A 22,190-nucleotide genomic window follows, 5' to 3' on the forward strand; every position below is an offset into this window, starting at 1 on the left:
AAATAATAAATAAGGCTGGGCGCGGTGGCTCACGCCTGTAACCCCAGCACTTTGGGAGGCCAAGGCAGGTGGATCATCTGAGGTCAGGAGTTCGAGACCAGCCTGACCAACACGGAGAAACCCCGTCTCTACTAAAAATACAAAATTATCCGGGCGTGGTGGCTCATGCCTGTAATACCATCTACACCAGAGGCTGAGGCAGAAGAATCACTTGAACCCGGGAGGCGGAGGTTGCAGTGAACCAAGATCACGCCATTGCACTCTAGCCTGGGCAACAAGAGTGAAACTCTGTCTCAAAAAAAAAAAAAAATTATTTGAATGTGGTGGCCCATACCTATAGGCTCAACTACTGTGGAAGCTGAGGTGGGAAGATCTCTTAAGCTCAGGAGGTCAAGGCTGCAGTGAGCCATGATTGTGCCACTGCACTCCAGCCTGGTAACAGAGCAAGGCCCTGTCTTAAAATAAATAAATAAATAAAATTTGTGCTTTAATATAGGCCTGGCGTGGTGGTTCATGCCTGTAATCCCAGCACTTTGGGAGGACAAGGTGGGAGGATCACGAGGTCAGGAGTTCGAGACAAGCCTGGCCAATGTGGTGAAACCCCATCTCTACTAAAAATACAAAAATTAGCTGGGTATGTTGGCGTGCACCTGTAGTCCCAGCTACTAGAGAGGCTGAAGCTCAAGAATTGCTTGAATCCGAGAGGCAGAGGTTGCAGTGAGCCGAGATTGTGCCACTGCACTCCAGCCTGGGCGACAGAAAGAGACTCTAACTCAAAACAAACAAACAATTTTTACTCTAATACAGAAGTGTTTTTAAAAAGTTATTATTAGAATGGCTTCTTTTTCTATAGATTTTTTTGGTTAGTGGATAAAGTTACTCAAGAATAGGTCAATGCTTTATCTAAAAAATGAAGGCAAAATGATAAAGCCACCTTCAAAAGTGGCTGCTATGAGATGTTAAAGCTTATTTTTTTATGAGACATAAGAATATCAGAGGTGCCACCTTTGTCAAAGCCCTCTAAATATCTGTGAGCTCTAACAGTAACACCAACAGAAACATCCGAGGGAAAAATGTGCATTCTCAGAACATTCTCAGAGATTAGAGCTGCTTTCTGCAGATCACAGTTTCCATTAATAACCCATTGTATATGTCACTCATGAGTTAATCTAACCTATTTATATTCACACAACTTTGGTTCAAATTATTTCTTCAAACTCGCGACTCAATTTAAATAACAGAATCAGAATTCAGTGCAAACAGAAGTGGATAAAGATTTGGAGAAGTTCAGATTTTTACCTGTATAATATGGTTTTAAACATGTTTAAAAAATCTAATTCAGTTTATGAAGTTTTATACATCTATGAATAGTACGCTGTTAAGGAGATTTGTATGGTAGGGTAAAAAAAAATTGGGTATAAAAATAAAAACAAAAATTTGTAGTTTGTATTAAAAAAGAACAACCAGAGCTCAATAACTAGTCATTCAACATCTGATACAATCTCCAGTACTCAAAATAGATTAAGGCTGACATTTCACTTACTATGACTAAGGCAGTAACAGCCCAAGTAAAGTTTGGTTAAACTGCACTCAACAATCTAGGTCACAGAGAATAAAAGAGGCAAGCAAAGTTATCAAGATACTTTTTATATCAGAGGAGGGATGAGAGTCGATTAAATAAATTGCAACTTTATTTTCCTTAAAGACCTTTTCTCTAAAAGGCATGTATCCTGATTGCATTATTATTAATTACGTCCTTGTTACTTTTATAAGGCAAGGCAAGGACACTAGAATCAAGTAATGGTAGAACTAGAAGAAACATTTATTTTAGACTCATTATAATTTCAATTTAAAAATCTCTGCCCACATGGAGCTATTGTTTCAAGATGGCTGGAAATAAATGCACCAATCTTTTATTTTTAATTACTCTTCTCTGCTCTGTTGTTCTCAAGGAGTGACCCCACCTCTCATTTGCCTTCTACCAGACAACAAGTGACTAGCAGGATGAAATGACTTTGCTGTCTTTAAAATCATTTCATGGCTGGGTATGGTGGCTCACACCTGTAATTCCAACACTGTGGGAGGCAAAGATGGGAGGATGGATTGAGGTCAGGCGTTTAGGGCCAGCCTGGGCAACATGGGGAGACCATCTATGCAAAAATATATAGAATAAAACAAAATGGTTTCATGGGATGGGAAGATTTTTAAGAAGTAAGTGCCATGAGAATTAAAGAGTGCCACACTTGGGGGTTTTGTTCCTTTTAGGCAGGTACTGATTAAAGGAACAAATGCAATTCTGGGCTGGGCACAGTAGCTCATGCTTGTGGTCCCAGCTACTCAGGAGGCTAAGGTGGAAGGATTGCTTGAGCCCAGGAGATCAAGGTTGCAGTAAGCTATGATCGCCACTGCACTCCAGCCTCGCAACAAAGTGAGACCCTGTCCCATGCCTCATCCCTGCAAAAATGCAATTCTGATAAAAAATGCAATTCTGATAAAAAATGCAATTCTGATAACGTCTCTATCACACACGTGAAGAACTCCAGCTACTCTTCAGTTCTAATGTGCAATGCCAGGAAGATGAGAGTCCCATGGAACATGGGAAGGACAGGGGTTGCCTGGCAGTGGCTCCACCATGACTGGGATACTTACGGGGCAGTGAGGTAACCCTCCAAAAAGCCAGCCACAAACATGATGATTTCATTGCTCAGGGCTTGAGAGCCATAGCCAGCTCTGATCTCCAGGATGCCCCAGCCTGTGGTTTTCACAGAGTTATTGTAAAAGCCATAGGCGTCCCCATTCTTGTCCATTACATTTTTGACTTGTACTGTCTTTTCAGTAGGCATCCAGTATGCAGTTGCATAGTAGACTCCTAGAAGAAAAGGGAATAAATGATAAAAATGCCATTCAAATGAGTTGTGATGCATTTTTTTTTCTATGTATCCAACAATTTCAAGACATTTGCTTTTAAAGATTTCCATTCTATTAGAATTGGGAAATCTGCCGTTACAGTTTGCCCTTATTCCAAGCGGGGAAAAACTGGAACCTCGATCAAGGGGGATAAGCCCAAAACACAAAGAGCAAGGTCAAAGGTGGGGGTGTAGCTACAGCATCATAGAGGTGAGCCTGAGTGCTTCATCCATAGAGGGTGGGAATCTGGGCAGGGCTGGAGCTGGACCTTACGCCAACTTCTTGAGACCTTGTTTGGAGGTTCTAGCAGGATAGCTCAACTAGTTGTATACCCTTGACCGAAGACTGGTCCTCCTCTATCAGGGATGGTCATCCTCTTTGAGCACACAGCTTCAGGAGGGATGCACATGGAGCAGTGAGGGAGGAAGGGGTCACCCACCTAGCCAGCCAGATGAGCCAAATCAACCCTGGTGGTCAATGGGGTGACAGATGTCACAGACAGATTGCCCTCACATCCAAAGCCCACTTCTTAATTCAGACAAGAATAGGGCTCTTTTCCCTAGTCAGCAACTTCTTCCATTCCCCTTAACAGGTGGAACAAAACATCACCTTTCTCAGGCTCCTTATCCCGTGTCTCCTGCTTAATTCATCTAATGTCATATGACATTAGATTCTTTGCAGAAAAAGTAGAAACTATCACCTGTGACTCCGTCTGGTGTTGATAATTTTGTGTAGGGTCCATCCCTACACAATCCCTGCACTCATCACGCCCGTCTCTCTGTTCTGGTTCACCTCCATCCTTTGAGCCATGCTCTGGATCTCACCCTCCCACCTTCTTTAGGAACTTTGTTCTTTCCTGTATCCTCTTGCTCCTGTGCCCTAAAGCTCCCTCTCTCGGCAGTAGCTTCTCCCCCTTTGGCATAGTTAACATGCTCCATTGTCTCATAGCTAAAAATAAACCAACTACAGAAGCCATCTGGATCCTGTGACCCAATGGAGCTATTGCTGGAATCTCTCACTCCCTTCATGAAATCATTACAAAGTTTAAAGTGTCCACACTGAATCACGGACTGTTTTGAGTGCTGGTGACAGAGCTGTGAACATGACTGGCACAGTTCCAGGCCTCGCCTTCTGGAAAGAGGAATGCACTCACACCCTGTATTTCCTCCTCCTGTCCCTTGCTCCAGCCAGCTGCAGTCTGCTCTCCACCTCCAGGATACCAATGCGGCTTCTGCCTGGGTCACTAACAAAATCCTTGAGTCCTAGTGTCATATGAACTTCTGAAAACCTTGGACTCATGACCACTTATTCTTAAAACTCTTTCCTCCCACGGCCTTTGGGACACTACACCCTCCCCAGTCTCCTTCTCCTGTACCTGCCTTTTTCCTCATTCTCCCCACAGGTTCCTCTTTATCTTCAATACCCCACAGCACACTTGATAACACAATCTGAATGATTCCATCGCACTAGAGATTCGAAATATCCTCCATCGTGATGTTTTCTCTCTCGGTGATCTCCCAGCCTGAAATTTGAATCCATTCTGGCTTCCTTTCTCTTTCTCATAACTTACGTTTAATCAAAGCCTCCTAAATATCTCTCCCACCAATCTCTACCTCTTTATCCCTATATTTCTATGCTACTTTAGGTAACACAACTAGCCGTTTAAGTATAGAAGAGGACTTTTTCAAGGTTTCTCTGACCTTTAATCCATTCTTCGTTCTCTACCAGAGTAGCATTTCTAAAATGTGAACTGATTTTGTTAGCTTGTCGGCTAAGAATGTTTAATAGTTTCTATTTCTTAAAAGTTCTGCTGCCGGGCGCAGTGGCTCACACCTGTAATCCCAGCACTTTGGGAGACCAAGGAGGATGGATCACCTGAGGTCAGGGGTTCGCGACCAGCCTGGCCAACATGGAGAAACCTTGTCTCTACTAAGAATACAAAATGAGCCAGGCGTGGTTGTGTGAGCCTGTAATCCCAGCTACACGGGAGGCTGAGGCAGGAGAATTGCTTGAACCCGGGAGGCAGAGGTTGCTGTGAACCTAGATTGTGTCATTGCACTCCAGCCTGGGCAAAAAAGTGCGAAACTCTGTCTCAAAAACAAAAAAACAAAACAAAACCAAAAGTTCTGCTTCCCACTTGGCCTTCGGGACCTGGTTTCCATCTACCTATCCAGCTTCCTCATCACCCACATGTACATTCCACGATCCAGAGACCATTGCATACAGCTCTCCAACCTGCCAGTAACTAGGTCAACACCTTTGACTTTGCAGATGCTACTTTTTCTGCCTGGCGTTTTCCCTCTTGTTAGCCACCTAGCAATCAAAACTGCTATTTAGGACTCAGGAAGCAGCGCCTCTGTTGCAGGGGATGCCTTCCTCTACAAGCTCAATGCTTGTAAGCACACCCTCTTTACGCCTTGTCACACTGTACTGTAACTTACATGCTTGCTCCTGCTCCTAGACTAGAAGCTCCCTGAGGCCAGAGACTGTGTCTTCAGCACTTGTAGTGCCTGGCCCATAATGGGTACTCAAGAAATATTTGTGAAAGGAAGGAAGACTTAGGAAGAAAGAGAAAGAAACAAGGAAATAAGACATGGAGAAAGGAAATGGTAAAATATGACGTGCTCTTTTCTCTGTCTGAGAGGCCACTGCACATGTGCTGTGGTTGAAGAATCTGTACATTCAGGTCAGTCATCAGAGAGGTGGGAGGAGGCCAGAAAGACTCTCAGGTTTTAGGCTGAGTCTCAGTGGATGGATGCTGTATCATTTACCAAGAAAGGAAGCACACGGACAATATGTCTGGGAGGGATCAGGAGTTTAGTTTTAGACATATTGAGTTTTTAGTGATTAAAAGACTAGAAAGTTTTCAGATTAAATATTTACACAGGGTTATTTGTTGGCAAACGTTCCAAATTGGACCTACATTTTACTTTTTTTTTTTTTTTGAGATGGAGTTTCCCTCTGTCATCCAGGCTAGAGTGCAATGGCAAGATCTCAGCTCACCGCAACCTCCACCTCCTGGTTTCAAATGATTCTCCTGCCTCAGCCTCCTGAGTAGCTGGGACTACAGGCATGCACCATCACATCCGGCTAATTTTGTATTTTTAGTAGAGGCATTGTTTCTCCAGGTTGGTCAGGCTGGTCTCGAACTCCCAACCAGGTGATCCGCCTGCCTCGGCCTCCCAAAGTGCTGGGATTGCAGGCATGAGCCACCGTGCCTGGCCAACATTTTACTTTTTGATGTTAAGATTGTCTATCAGCCGGGTGCAGTGGCTCACCGCTATAATTCCAGAATTTTGGGAGGCCGAGGAGGGAGGATCACCTGAGGTCAGGAGTTTGAGACCAGGCTGACCAACATGGAGCAACTCCGTCTCTACTAAAAATACAAAATTAGCCGGGCGTGGTGACACAAGCCTGTAATCCCACCTACTTGGGAGGGGAGGGCAGGAGAATCGCTTGAACCTGGGAGGCGGAGGTTGCAGTGAGCGGAGATTGTGCTATTGCACTTCAGCCTGGGCAACAAACAAGAGCGGAATTCTCTCTCAAAAAAAAAAAAAAAAAGACTGTCTATCACACTTTTCAAAATAAGACATACATGTGGCCAACAAGCATGTGAAAAAAAGCTCAACATCACTGATAATTAGCAAAATGCAAATCAAAACCACAATGAGATACCATCCCACATGAGTCAAAATGGCTATTATTTAAAATGTCAAAAAATAACAGGTGCTGGTGAGGTTTCAGAGAAAAAGGAATGCTTATACACTGTCGGTGAGAGTGTAAATTAGTTCAACCATTGTGGTGATTCCTCAAAGACCTAAAAACAGAAATACCATTCAACCCAGTAATCCCATTACTGGGCATATACTCAAAGGAATATAAATTGTTCTGTCATAAAGACACATGCACACATATGTTCATTGCAGCACTACTCACAATAGCAAAGACATGGAATCAACCTAAAGGCCCATCAGTGGTAGACTGGATAAAGAAAGTGTGGTACATAAACAGCATGAAATACTATGCAGCCATAAAAAAAGGATAAAATAATGTGCTTTGCAGGAACATGGATGGAGCTGGAGGCCATTATCCTGAGCAAACATAGGAACAGAAAACCAAATACTGCATGTTCTCACTTATAAGTAGGAGCTAAACGATGAGACACATCCTTTAGTCCATTACGTTTCTAATGGACACATAGAAGGGAACAACAGACACTGGGGCCTACTTCAGGATGGAGGGAAGAAAGAGAGAATCAGGAAAAATAATTAATGGGTACTAAGCTTAATACCTGGGTGATGAAATAATTCATACAATAACTCCTGTGACACACATTTACCTATATAGTAAACCCGCACATGTATCCCTGAACTTAAAAGTTAAAAACAGAAATACCATTCAACCCAGTAATGCCATTACTGGGCATATACCCAAAGGAATATAAATTGTTCTATCATAAAGACACTTGCATACGTATGTTCATTGCAGCATTATTCACAATAGCAAAGACACGGAATCAACCTAAATGCCCATCAGTGGTAGACTGGCAACAACGATAGACTGGAAATGTGGCACATATACACCATGGAATACTATGCAGCCATAAAAAATGATGAGTTCATGTTCTTTGTAGGGACATGGATGAAACTGGAGACCATCATTCTCAGCAAACTATCGCAAGGACAAAAAACCAAACACCGCATGTTCTCACTCATAGATGGGAATTGAACAATGAGAACACATGGACACAGGAAGGGGAACATCACACACCAGGGCCTGTTGTGGGGTGGGGGGCGGGGGGAGGGATAGCATTAGGAGATATACCTAATGCTAAATGACGAGTTAATGGGTGCAGCACACCAACATGGCACATGTATACATATGTAACAAACCTGCACGTTGTGCACATGTACCCTAAAACTTAAAATATAATAATAATAATAAAATTAAAAAAAAAGAAATTGTGGTACATATACACCATGAAATACTATGCAGCCAAAAAAAAAAAAAGACTGTCTATCAAATATGCACTAAAAGTAGTCTTAATACTAGAGCATCATGGCACCGTGGTCCAGGGGCTCGGTGATAGGCTGGGGCTTAGTCAGGCTTAGAAACTAATCCTGATTAAACGCTTAAGGAATGATCTGAGGAGGCATAAGTCAATTTACTTCTGAGTACAATGACCATCATGGCAGGCCTTCACAATCGTTAATCGGAAGTAATGGCATTAAGAAATAGGGAGGTGTCAAATAATTTGCCAATAAACTGCGGGTGACAAATAATAGTTTGATTGTTAATGGAGCCATTTGGCCACAATTTGACAATTGTACGCAGCACCCATGGAAACTTCCCTTCTCCACCCAAAGGCAATAAATGTGTTTTCCAAATTCATTTTTGACCATATATCCCCAGCTTTTCTCACACATTCCCTTCCACCCTCACCTCCAGGGAGCCTCGTAGGGAAATGAGGAAGTGTGGCTGCTTGAATAAAAAGTGGAGTCATAAACAGGAACCATAAAAGAAAAAAGGAAGGTGTGTCTCTTCTCTTTTCTTTCTACCCACAAAGCATGATTTTAGCTTTTTCTTCTCCAAAGCCTTGGCATTTCTCTTCGTAAGCACCCCAGGCCTGCCTTCCCCTTCCCTTTCCAATCAATCAACTCCTTTTTGCTGTAATTTGGGGCTTGCTCAAGGTAACCTGAGTACTAAACCAAGAGTTATGTTTTCACTGTTGCTGGTCCTACATAATTTCCTGACCACAAAAAGAAACTTCTGCAAATACGTGCTTTTTTGACACTCGTGTACCTCCATGCATGAAAAAACCTTTACTCAATCCCCAAGAGATTTTGGTGAGAAAAATGTCCTGCCAACAGTTTAGCATGTGCTTTGAGAATAAAGCCAAAATCAGAGTTTTCATTCCACTCCAACTGAGGTCCTCCATTCCTCAATGCTTTCTCTAAGTTTCACCTCTTCCTGGTTTTCCCAGTATTCATGCTATTTTCTGATTTTCTTAAATCCTGTAATAGTTTAAGCCATTACACTTTTCCATTTTTTAAAAACATCTTCATGATGGGAGGTGGATAGTATGAAAAGTACAATAGTGAAAAGGTAGAAAAATAGTACATAATTCTAATGCAAACCTAGTTTTATACAAGTTCTGTGAAAGCACGGACTGTTTCTGCTTAACACTCTATAAATCTGACAAAATAATGTTTCTTTGATGAATCTAGTTTGTGTGTGTTCTTTAAATGAAAAGAAAGCCATTTATTTATTTATTTATTTATTATTTATTTTTGAGCTGGGGTCTCACTCTGTTGCTCAGGCTGGAGTGCAGTGGCACAAGCACAGCTCACTACAGAGTGGAATTCCTGGGTTCAAGTAATCCTCCTACCTGAGCCTCCCAGAAAAGGAAGCTCATCAGAGCACTCATTCACAGAAGTTAGTATGAAATAACTCAAGTAATTATGTTTTCAAGCCTGGGTGAGAAACTTACTAAATGGCTCAGAATCTTGGATTAAGTCTATCCAGCCCCAAGAGCAAGAGCTGTTTGTTGGTATTTTCTTTAGAGTTGTGAAAAGGAAAAGTCAGAATTCAAACATTTTAACAGCAATATCCTCAAAATCAATGCACTTGATTAAATATCTGTTGAATGAATGGGAATGTTATTTATAAAAAGTATTTTTCTTCTATAAATAAAGATGGAAAATATGCCATCATTTTTATATTTCTCTCTATATAAAAGCCCAAACACCAAAATTAAATTTCTTTTATTAATATTTACTTGTATACTCTGATTAATATTTTATTTATTTAATTTTTTTTTTTTTGAGACAGAGTTTTTGCTCTTATTGCCCAGGCTGGAATGCAATGGTACAATCTTGGCTCACCACAACCTCCGCCTCCCGGGTTCAAGTGATTCTCCTGCCTCAGCCTCCCAAGTTGCTGGGATTATAGGCATGCACTGCCATGCCTGGCTAATTTTTTATTTTTAGTACAGACAGGGTTTCTCCATGTTGGTCAGGCTGGTCTCGAACTCTTGACCTCAGGTGATTTGCCTGCCTTGGCCTCCCAAAGTGCTGGGATTACAGGCATGAGCCACTGCGCCCGGCCCAATTAATATTTTCTAAGAGTTCATTGTTTTCAGTTGAAAAAATTCCTACCCTGTCTTAGAAAAAAAATGTATAAAATACTCGTAAGTAGCTTAAACTATTCTCTCCCATATTTGGATTCTATAATAATTTTTCTAGCACCTCATTTATGAAAGAGCAGGTAGTTTTCAACCCCAAGCAATGCAATGTTTACTTAATATATTCAGAAGTCAGAGGGGAAAAAAAGAGAAAGAAATGAGAAAGAGAACAAGCAAAAGATGTTAGAGAAAACAGAAAAAAATTATAACGAAAACAATCTATTCCTATTGGGTTTAGCTAAAAATTCACTGGTTTTGGTCCTTGAATTGCTTTTCTCTTTTATGTCTGCTTGGCTAGTCTCTCAGTATACCTCTGTGTACCTTGGCATTGCACTTGCCTTCTTTGAAAGGTCTCTCAGTAAATTGATACCCGGTTTCTGGATTTGTTTTGACTCTTCATTGGAGTCACTAAGGAAATAACTGATTTGTAAATTAAACAATCTCCAGTAAACAAAATTGTAAGTAGGTGTTTAAGCCTTGGATCTCTCCAGAGATCAGAGACTAAGATGCTTGCTGGAAAGAGGATTATTTTGGCAAGTACTCCCAGAGAACAGGAGTGATGGGCTGGGAGAGTGAAAGGGAGGAACACTGATTCAAGGGTGCATTCTGAGCTGGCTTCCACTGTGGACACACGGGTTGATCCCACTGGGACTAGCCTCGGAAATCTTCATTCCAGGGACGGAGGACCCAGCTACCTGCTCCCATACTACAAAGGTCAAACGTTGCCCTAGGAAGGGTTAATTCCCTCACTCCATGTCTGCATGTGCTCCAGGACTAAGTGGCTGTGATTTCAGAGACGCCCTGAGGTGGAAACGAAGAGATTTCTACAGTGAGGCTGAGAGGAGGCACCTCAGGTCACCTGCATGAAGTGGAAATAGAAGGCAAGCGAGAGGATGTGAGGTGGGCCGCAGGGTCAGAAGTGCGGGACACACTAGATAAGTAGAAAGGGATACAGCTTTAAAAACTAGCTTCAAAACAACAATCCACGAATGCAGAAAAATGCTGGAGATTTGCTTAGATCTGGAATGATCCCTTTCCTTCATCCCGTTGAAACATACCGATTTGTCACTGGCAGCTGAAATCAGAGTTCTTGCCAAAAGCCCTATCAGCAGAAAGTCAACTTTGCCCCGTTCTGGTTCCATACTGTTAGGTCAGTCCTCATCTAGATTACTCATTAATTGTGCATTTGTGTATGCTTGGTCCTAAAAATTTGATTACAAGCTCCTTGCAGATGAGAGGTGGAGTCTCACATTTCATTGTATCCACTCCCTTGGGCCTAGCACAATGCTTTATGGATTACGTGGCCACGTGGATCCCAAACTTTCTTTTTTTTTTGAGACAGAGTTTCGCTCTTGTTGCCAAGGCTAGAATGCAATGGCACGGTCTTGGCTCACCACAACCTCCGCATCCCAGGTTCAAGCAATTCTCCTGCCTCAGCCTCCCGAGTAGCTGGGATCACAAGCGTGCGCCACCACACCCGGCTAATTTTGTATTTTTAGTAGAGATGGGGTTTGTCCATGTTGGTCAGGCTGGTCTCGAACTCCCGACCTAAGGTGATCTGCCCGCCTTGACCTCCCAAAGTGCTGGGATTACAGGCGTGAGCCACTGCACCTGGCCTGGATCCCAAACTTTCACACTGGCTGGGCAGGTCACACCTGGTGACAGACTTTATCAAGTTATATAAACTTGATAGTATAGTCATTCTTGATTTCTAATTATGAATTAGAACTTTGGTGTCCTAGGTTTGCAAATGACCTCAAAGAGAATAATACCAGTGTGAATAACTTGACACTCCCTTATGCTGAAATTATTACTGCATATGCAAGGCAGATGGACAAATTTCAGAGCCAGCCTGTCTCTTTCATTGAAGTGCTCATTCTGTTTTCAGCTCTCTCAATCAAGAGACTTCCACAATTTTCTCTAGGAAGACTGTAACATGGCCAGGTATGGTAGCTCATGCCTGTAATCCCAGCAATTTGGAGGCCAAGGCAGGCTGATCACCTGAGGTCAGGAGTTTGAGACCAACCTGTCCAACATGGTGAAACTCCCGTCTCTACTTAAAAATACAAAAATTAGCCAGGTGCGGTGGCACACGCTTATAATCCCAGCTACCTGGGAGGCTGAGGTAGGAGGATCGCTGGAACCCAGGAGGTGGAGGTCACAGTGAGTTGAGATTGCACCACTGCAGTCCAGCCTGGGTGACAGAGTGAGACTCCCTCTCAAAAAAAAAAAAGACTGTAACTGAACATGATTATGTTATCTGTGTAGACAGTGTTTCAAGTTTTAAGCTAAAATTTCTCCATAATTTCACTACCTCTATTTCATTTTTTACCACATTAAGTAAATTCCTGTTTTGCAGTAGCACAAAGAAGCTCCGTAATAACATTATTAACACATTTTCTAGTTACATTTTCAAGCTGGATGTTCAAAAGATTGTAACATATAAGTTGTATAAACTAGACTCTATTCCATTTTTTTGAAAGGCAAAACTTAAATGCATAAAAATTACTTAAAATGCTGAAGAAAATAAATCCCTTGGGTTTTATTCCATGAAGGGTACCACTACCTCTTTTATTTTGCTGTCTCCATAGTTAATGCCTTATAATGTGAAATCTAACAAAAGCAAAAGATAACAAGTGACAATGTAAAATTCATGTCTAAAGAAGTATGAAAACAAAAATTTATTTTCTGCATGTCAGAACACTCAAGACAAAGTTCATGTTTCTTAGTATATATATTATAAAAATAAGCCACCATGAAAATTTTTTTAAAAAATTGTTTTACTTCAATGTAAACACTGAAGGAGGATCCTTTTAAATATTCTTCTAAAGAAAGATTTTTATCTTTGCTACCAAATTTATGTTTTCAGAAGGACCAGGAAACAAAGTTTAATAATGAAGATAAGTGGGCACTTCCTTCAGACTTTGTTCTGGAACTTATCTTGTGTACATTATGCAAACAAGTTGATAAAGGGAGAGCACAAGAAAATATTCAAGTTGGGACTGGGCATGATGACTCACACCTGTAATCCCAGCACTTCGGGATGCCAAGGCAGGTGATGCACTTGAGGCCAGGAGTTCGAGACCAACCTGGGCAACATGGTGAACCTCATCTCTACAAAATATACAAAAATCAACCAGGCATGGTGGTGCATGCTGTATCCCAGTTACTCGGGAGGCTGAGGCATGAGAATCACTTGAACCTGGGAGGCGGAGGTTGCACGGAGCCAAGATCATGCCTTTGCACTCCAGCTTGGGTGACAGAGCAAGACTCTGTCTCAAAAAAAAAAATACTTCAAAGCACATGGATTATCATCTTCAATCCTGCCTGCCTTATCAAGACACAATAACTTTTTAGAGAAAAACAACTTCAGTGGCCACTCAATTATACAGCACTTACTGCATGTCAGGCACAGTGTTTCTGATAACAACCCCATGAGATAGACACTTATAATACCCATCTTCCAGATGAGGAAACCAAAATACATATAGAGAAAATAACTGGCTAAAAGGTCACATGGCAAGTGTTGGAGCCAGGATTCAAACACAGGCATTAGGGTTCCAAAGGATTTCCTTTTTCTGGAATTCTGTGTTACCTCTCTAATACTATACTTTCAAGAATGAAGGACTTCCATGTAAAGAATGAACATACTGAGCAACAGTGAGGCCTACGTCGAGTGAATTTGGAAATAAGAATGTCCTCAGAGACTAGGTGCAGTGGTGGTCGCCTGAACCCCAGGGCTTTGGGAAATGAACCTGTGGGTGGATCACTTGTGAGCAAGAGTTTGAGATCAACCTGGGTAACATAGTGAGACTCTATCTCTACAAATAATTTTTTTTTTAATTAGCCAAGTGTGGTGGTGTGCACCTGTAGTCCCATCTACTCTGAGGCTGCAATGAGCTATGATCGTACCACTGTACTCCAGCCTGGGTGATAGAGCAAGGCCCTATCTCCAAATAAATGAATAAATAAATAAATAAGAATGTCTGCAGAGTTAAAGGAGCAACTGAAATTGACCCCAATCATAGGTCTGCCAAATCAGCTTATGGAGACTGAATGTTCCAGGATATTAAACTTTTTGACAACCAGATAAAGGTATTAACTGTTATTATCAAGTGGACACTGGTAAGCCATTGCAATGTGGAAAAGGCAGTGTCCCAACATCAGGGACCAGCAATGCCAGGCAAGCACCGTGCAGTGGAGGGGCACTCTCTCAGCTGACTCAAGTGTATGATGCCTACCAGGAGACAGACAAATCAGGCCTCCAGCCTGACAATCTGTGATGTTATCTACCCCCATGTGGTTTGATTACAGTGAGAAAGTGCCTAGAGCAGACCTCACAAATATCCAGTCTGCCTGACAGTTATATTTCTAACTAAAAATTAACGCTAAGTCTGATGAATAGCCTCGGGTGTATATCAGGGTGAATCAGCTTTCTTAGCTGTGATCAGATATGGAGCAGTAGAAAGACTGAATTTCTGAAGTCTAGCCCTGCAAGGCCGAGGGCCAGATTCTGAACCAGTTTTACCAATATACATATCATTGTATGAGTCTCTCAGCAGCCAACCCTAAAAGAATGTCTGCAGAGTTAAAGGATCAACTGAAACTGACTCCAATCATAGGTCTGCCAAATCACCTTATGGAGACTGAATGACTTCCAAGATGTTAAACTTTTTCAGAACCAGATAAAGGTATGATTTATTTCTCTAGTGACCACCTGACTTCTCCATACATACCACTCAGAAAAAATTATATAAGGACCTTCTAAAATCAATTATGGGACTTTTGGTCTAGAAAGATAAAGGTAACACCATATGTCTGAAATCATAGCTTGAAAGATTTGGCTAGAATGACTGTGCAATTATTTGTCAACTTCTGGAATAATAAAACTATGAAGTAACCTTTACAAATTGAAGAATATGCAAGAATTAACTAAAAGTGTCTGGGCATGGTAGCTCACACCTGTAATCCCAGCACTTCGGGAGGCTGAGGCGGACAGATCACTTGAGGCCAGGAGTTTGAGACTAGTCTGTCCAACCTGTTGAAATCCCATCTCTACAAAAAATATAAAAATTAGCTGGGCGTGGTGGTATGTGCCTGTAATTCCAGCTACTCGGGAGGCTGAGTCAGGAGAATTGCTTGAACCAAAGATGCGGAGGTTGCAGTGAGCCGAGATCACGCCACTGTACCCAGCCTGGGGGGAAATTAAAAATAATAGGAAATAATAGTAAAAAAAAAAAATAAAAGTAAAATTAAAAATTGAAGAAGTTGTTTTTGGGTAGATAGATGCATGTGAGTGGATATAAAATCCATTCCAAGGGGATGGACATGCAATCCCTTTAGTGTTTACTGAATTCCTACTAAGTTCAGGGTACTGAGCTGGGTACTTCAGAGAACACATGACGAGTGAGAGGTAGCAAGTCCCAGTTCTTTACTCTTTGGTTGTTCGCAGGCTAGTAGAAGGTAAAGACAAAGACCCAAAAAGCCTCGAGGGAAAACAGATTAATGTGGGTAGGACAAAGGAAACAGAGATCTCATCTGCTGAAATAGTGTGGCATCACCAGACGTCCTTAACACCTAGGTAAGTAAGAATCCTTTCCAGATTGCTGGGCATGGTGCTGTCAGGATCACTTCATCTCAGAAATGTCCTTACTTTCTGCCTTAGCTGCAGAACCTCCAAGCATGGATTCAGCTTCCTGTTGGAGGAATTGTTTAAGATGCAGTTTCTTACAAGGTGGTACCTTCTTGAATCAATAGCACTCCATCTTCAGAAAAACAACGCCTCTATCTCACTCCTCTGGCTGCCCCCTCCACCTACAAAAACACTTAATCTCAATCGTCCAAAAAAACAGAAAAGGAATAAAGATTTTAGCCAGCATTCCAAACACAAAAGCTACCTCCACTTTTGGGACCCTCCCCAGCCTCCCCCAGGTACATCTGAATGAGCTGTCTCCCTAGACTAGAAGTAGGCACCAAGGCCACCTCCATAGTTTAGGCAAAGAACACAGAAAATCACGAGTCAGGAGCCTGTGGGTACATCTGATCCCACAGACTGGCACAGACTGGAAAGATTTAAGATTGAAGAGTGATAACTGGGCAAGTTTCGAAAACTAAGGCTCTTGATGATGGAAGGTAGTGTAACAAGAATCAGTACACATATTTAGGAAGGGGCATCCTCCCCAAGCCCCACCCTACTCTTGTACAAGGTCAGCACAGAAAAGGGGATTATGAAATAAAACAAAATTAATTGTTATTATTACTTTAGAATTCTTTCAAGTCCCTTAGTTATAGTTCATAATCTTCACCTCCTTAGGAATGGAAATCATAAATCCAAGGCTTTTTAATTTAATTTAGTTTAATTTTGGCAAAGGATGTAGATTTGCGTGAATACCTGTAGAGATAAAACCTGTTTTTCCAAGAGGGAAGTAGTTAAGAAAATGCCCTCTGGCATCCCCTAACTCTGTCTTATTTGCTGTGTTATCTTTATGCGAATTACTTCTGATCAATCTCACTTTTCTCATCTGCAGAATGGGGAATATAATCCTATTTAGGATTATATATTTTAAAAAAAAAAAAAACGGCCGGGCGCGGTGGCTCATGCCTGTAATCCCAGCACTTTGGAAGGCTGAGGCAGGCGGATCGCCCGAGTCAGGCGTTCGAGACCAGCCTGTCCAACATGATGAAACCTCGTCTCTACTAATAATGCACAAATTAGCTGGGCATGGTGGCTGACGCCTGTAATCCCAGCTACTTGGGAAGCTGAGGGAGGAGAATCGCTTGAACTCGGGAGGCGGAGGTTGCAGTGAGCCGAGATCACACCACTGCACTCCAGCCTCGCCCACAGAGCGCGACTGTCTCAACAACAACAACAAAACCAAAAGGCCTTTAAGCCCACTGCCTGGCACATATCAAACTGACAATCGTGCAATCGTGATTTTAAGCCAAAGTCACTGTAAATTTTTAAAACACAAAACAAATGGCAAGCCGGAACCATACCTCCCTACGATCTGGATAAATATATTTAGATGCTCATTGGCTGGAGTTTCTAGGACCAGCCCAGGCTCTGTGGGCCAAGAATCGGCGCAGGAGCGAACCGATTTGTTGGCCAACAATGCGGGCCAAAACTTGTAAAGTTGGCAGACGCACTCGCCATGCCTTTCTCAAGTGCCCTCGCTGCGCAGCCGCAGGGCTGGAGCTAGACCGCCGGTCAGAGGCGCGTTTCTCTGAGTTCACCCAGGAACCAGACGCCCGCTGGACTTCAACTCCGCCGGACGCGGGGCACGGGCGCTGACAGGCTCCTGGGAGCCTCCCCGGGAGCCCCCCGCCCAGGGCGCGCTCTGCTCACCTGCCGAATTCGCCGGCTCCGCGGCGACCAACAACAGCGGCGGCAGCAGCAGCAGCAGCAGAAGCGGCGGCGGCGGTGGCAGCCCCGGGCGCCCGCCCGGACCGCCGCGGGTCATCGCTCCACGGCCGCGACCTTCCTCTGCGGGCTCAGGCGGCCGCGGCGGCCCGCGGTGGCAGAAGTTGCAAGAGAGGATCCTGGTCTACTCAGGGGCGCCGCCTCTCCGAGGTGGGGCGTCCTCAACTTTCCTCTGTCATGAGCCCGGCCTGCTCCGGGCTCTGAGGGGCGAGGACGCTTCACGTGGTGGCCTGCGGCCCACCCCGCCTAGGAAAGGCGGATCCTTTACGTCTGACCCTCTAGCAACCCGTGGGCCGATCTGGAAAAGTTCCCCAGCTGCACTTCTGGGAAATGCAGAGGCTGCCTGCCGCTTTCTTTGGCAGTTTTGCGGCCCAAGGCTTGGGCGAATCAGTTCACATCAACACCCCTACTAGCCTCTGCCTCCGGGGTCGACCATTTATCTCCAGCAGCGGACCAGGCGCCCGGGGCCAGGGTGACATGCGACGCCCTGCCTACACGCAGCTCGGATCCTCTGCTGTTTCTGGCGAGGCCTCCACAGGTGCATTTCCCTCAGCGATTAGCATGCCTCTCCTTCCCAGGCTGTTTAACCTAAATCCATGCGCTGTAGCTCAGATTTTTTATGCTTTTTGCTTCCTCTTCGTTGGCTGGAGCCAACACGAGAGAGTGATTCAGACGGGGCTGACACTAGACTCACTCTTAGTTTCTGTGGAGTCCCCATTTGTGTGTGGGGTCAGTTAAAAGTGACATTGTGAAGTAGTCAAAAGTTATGCCTTGGGTGATATTGTGAAGTTGGCACCGGGTGCCCTAGGTGACATTGTGAAGTAGGCAAAAGGCATTTCATTCATTCAATCAGCATTGGCTGGGCCCATCTCATGCTCCAGGTACCAGTGATACAAAGACAACTAAGAGCATGCCTCACCACAGACAAAAAGAACTAAGCCAGCCGGGCGCGGTGGCTCACGCCTGTAATCCCAGCACTTTGGGAGGCCGAGGCGGGCAGATCACGAGGTCAGGAGATCGAGACCATCCTGGCTAACACGGTGAAACCCCGTCTCTACTAAAAATACAAAAAATTAGCCGGACATGGTGGCGGGCGCCTGTAGTCCCAGCTACTTGGGAGGCTGAGGCAGGAGAATGACGTGAACCCGCTGGGCGGAGCTTGCAGTGAGCCAAGATAGCGCCACTGCACCCCATCCTGGGCGACAGAGCGAGACTCGTCTCAAAATAATAATAATAATAATAATAATAATACTTTAAAAAAAAAGAACTAAGCCTTATAGATAAGCAAGTACACAGAAGTTGCCATTCTGCTGTATTAGAGCTATGTTTAAGGTGCAGTGGGAGAGGGAGAAGGAGGGAACAAGCCACCACTCAGATGGGGGCCTCAGCACCCCACTCCTCCTCTCGGCCTTTCTTCTAAGCTTAACCTAGGTGTCAAGGAGAGATGAGAAGACAGAATGAGAAGTACCTTTCATAACGGGGAAAATGCACTTGTAATTGTTAGAAAAGATAAAGAACCTAAAAGTCCATCAAATCTCTGTGCAAATTGTGAAACGCAAGTCACAATTTTGTGGTCCAGGCACCGTGGCTCATGCCTGTAATCCCAACACTTTGGGAGGCCAAGGTGGGAGGATCACCGGAGCCCAAAAGTTCAAGACAAGCCTATGCCACATAGGGAGACTCCAACTCGTTTTTTTTTTAATTAAAATTAAAGTCACAATTTTGTTTAATGACATTTAATGAATGAAGACATCGAGGACATGGTAAAAGTTGCACATTTTCCTTCAAGTTAGAAAATTAAAATGAAGAAAAATTATGAAAATTTTGGTTGTGTTATGATGGGAAGAGAACCACATTAGGATATTCAAGGAAGTGGCGCCACCCCAAATATTTGAGTCATATTGCCCTATACCACCCTCCTTCACCTTACTAACCCTTCTGATCCAAGGAGCCAAGTGTTCTGATGAAGTAAGATGCATATAAATGCCTAATGTGAATCTTGAGGCATTCATTCATCTATTATTTGTCATTAAATATTCGTTGACTCCCATGTTCCAAGCATAGAGCAGTAAACAAAACAAAGTCCCTGCCCTCACAGAGCTTGCATTCCAGTAGTAGGGAGCAAATTATACATATAAACAAATTAATTGGATCAGGACTTCTTCACCTCAGCACTATTGAAATTTTGGAGCAGACAACTCTTTGTTGTGGGGGGGTTGTCCTGGGCACCCCTTGGCCTTTACCTACTGGATGCTAGTGGCACCCCCATTGAAAATGTCTTCAGACTTTGTCAAATGCTCCCGTAGGGGGTCAAAAATGCCCCCTAGTTGAGAATTGCTGAATTAGATGATGATAAATATTGCTTTCTTTAAATTGTGCCAGTTTTACATACCTGGGAGGAAAATGAGCTGCAAAACTCACACATAGTTAGGAAAATAAATCTTGGGACCCCAAAATCACTATGCCAAGGGAAGAGTCAAGCGGAAACTATGTCAGGCAAACCTGCCTCTCATTTTATTCTGAAATAAGATAGCTACAAAGATAAGAAACTACATACATCCCTCACAATTTGCCCACAAGGAAATTCTCTGTGGACCAAGGGCAGACAGAACTTAAAGTCATCCCTCTGAGGCTCACCTGAGACAAATGCACATCTGATTGCTTCCTCTGCAGTATTGTATATGTAAAAATGCAGACTCCCTTAGCCAGACTAAATTGTGTATTCTGTGGAAGGCTGAGCAAGGATTCAAAAGAATGTAACATTTTGTCTCTTTTCTACTTCTAACATGGAAGACCCCACTTTGAGTTGTCTCGCCTTACCAGACTGAACCAATGTACATCTTACACATATTGACTGATGTCCCATGTCTCCCTAAAATGTATAAAAGTAAGTTGTTAGGCACATGTCATCAGGACCTCTTGAGGCTGTGGCCCTGGTGTGTCCTTAACTTTGGCAAAATAAACTTTCTAAATTGACTGAGACCTGTCTCAAATCTTCTGGGTTCACATACTAAAGCTGCAATGAGGAGGACCAAAGTTGCTGGCTGCGAAATGTTCTCATCACTTCTATAATGGACTTGTGTGGTTTGGGGCTACTCAGCATCCATTATTCTTTTCCTGTACCAACTTTTGGTGCAGGAATGCCAACTTTTGGTGAGCCAAGGGTAGAGGTGTTTCTACCAGGAGACACAATAAGGAAGTTTTATTGATTTGGAATTTGAAAGTGCATTACTGAATTGCAATTGGTCTTTTTTGAGCTCCTCTTAAAACATAAAAATATGTTTGAATGGGTAAGAATAGGATTGTAGTATTGGTAATTTTGCCTTACTATCAAAAGGAGTAGGAGCATTGGATGCAGTGGCTCACTCCTGTAATCCCAGCACTTCAGGACGCCGAGGTGGGTGGATCACTTGAGATCAGGAATTCGAGACTAGCCTGGCCAACATGGTGAAACCTTGTCTCTACTAAAAATACCAAAAATTAGCTGGGCATGGTGGCTCATGACTGTAATCCCAGCTACTTGAGACGCTGACGCAGGAGAATCGGTCGAACCCAGGAGGCAGAGGTTGCAGTGAGCTGAGATCACACCACTGCACTCCAGCCTGGATGACAGAGAGAGATTCCATCTCAAAAAACCAAAACCAAAACAAAACGAAAGGACTAGGAGCATAATCTCACCTAGGAAGCACCACTGGGGACTCAGGCTCCTCATCCCAATGGGCAAAGAATCCCAGCAGCTGAGATGCTGGCCCAAAGCAAGGGGAACACGGAAAAAAGGTGGAGAAGAGAAGTCACATATAATTATCTATAGCCAGGTGACCAGTTGCAGAAACAAAGGTAGTGGTCTCTATTGGCCTCTATATTTTTTTCCTTGCTGTAACATATATGTGGTGGATTGAAAATTTTACAGTTCCAGTTCCAGAATGAAATATGCAAAATGTAAATTTGTTTCTTTTCCAAAAAAGTGTAATTAACTTAGCATTCAAACACATCCACTGATGGTAATTTTGTTTTTTTTAATTTTTTGTAAGACAGGATCTCACTATGTTGCTCAGGCTGGTCTCAAACTCCTGGGCTCAAGTGATCCTCCCACCTTGGCCTTCAGAAGTGCTGGGGTTACAGGTGTGAGTCCAGCCAGTACAAATTTTTAAATACCAAATTTAAGGTTATGCAATTTCATTTGGGCCAAATCCTTAGTGTCCTTTGCCTCCTTTATGTCCTTCCCCTATTTCCTTAAGGATGACCTTAGCTTTGGGGGCTTATGTATTGACTTGGTACTAGATAAGGGACATTTACTCTGTGAGTCATGCTCTTGGCTTAGTGGCCTCCACTAAGATATAGCTTTTTTTCTCATTCGGTCTGCAGGAATTGTAGTGCATAGGCATCTGCTGTTGGTATCTGCAACTTTACCTTGACCTCGGATTTAGATTTCCAGATACTCTGTGTATTAGTTAATGTAATGCTAGCTATGATGACAGATAAACTCCCAAGGTTCAGTGGATTAATGCAACAAAAGTTTATTGGTGTCTCGTATGCCAGTCCAGTGTGGGAGTTCTTAATCAGTAAGTGACTTTTATCCATGTAGAAATTTAAGAACCCACCAATCTTTCATCTTGTGGCTCTATCATTCTCTAAGGCAGAAGTTCCCATGCCTTCTTGGTTTATAGTGCCCATAGAGTG

The 22,190-nt window shown here is 43.2% G+C and overlaps 1 protein-coding gene across 1 annotated transcript in view; it reads right to left on the reverse strand.

Annotated features, from left to right (window-relative positions):
• PLBD1 (phospholipase B domain containing 1) overlaps positions 1-18,564 on the reverse strand; it is a 66,046-nt gene extending 47,482 nt beyond the window's left edge. The window contains exons 1-2 of the mRNA XM_009247502.4: positions 17,436-18,564; positions 2,650-2,869 (exon numbers count right to left, since the gene is read on the reverse strand). Coding sequence (XP_009245777.1) covers positions 2,650-2,869; positions 17,436-17,550 — 335 coding nt within the window. The 5' untranslated portion in view covers positions 17,551-18,564. The remainder of the gene's footprint in view (positions 1-2,649; positions 2,870-17,435) is intronic.
• Between the last annotated feature and the right edge of the window lie 3,626 nt (positions 18,565-22,190).

Source organism: Pongo abelii, chromosome 10 (genome assembly GCF_028885655.2).
Source record: "Pongo abelii isolate AG06213 chromosome 10, NHGRI_mPonAbe1-v2.0_pri, whole genome shotgun sequence".
Classification (NCBI taxonomy): domain Eukaryota; kingdom Metazoa; phylum Chordata; class Mammalia; order Primates; family Hominidae; genus Pongo; species Pongo abelii.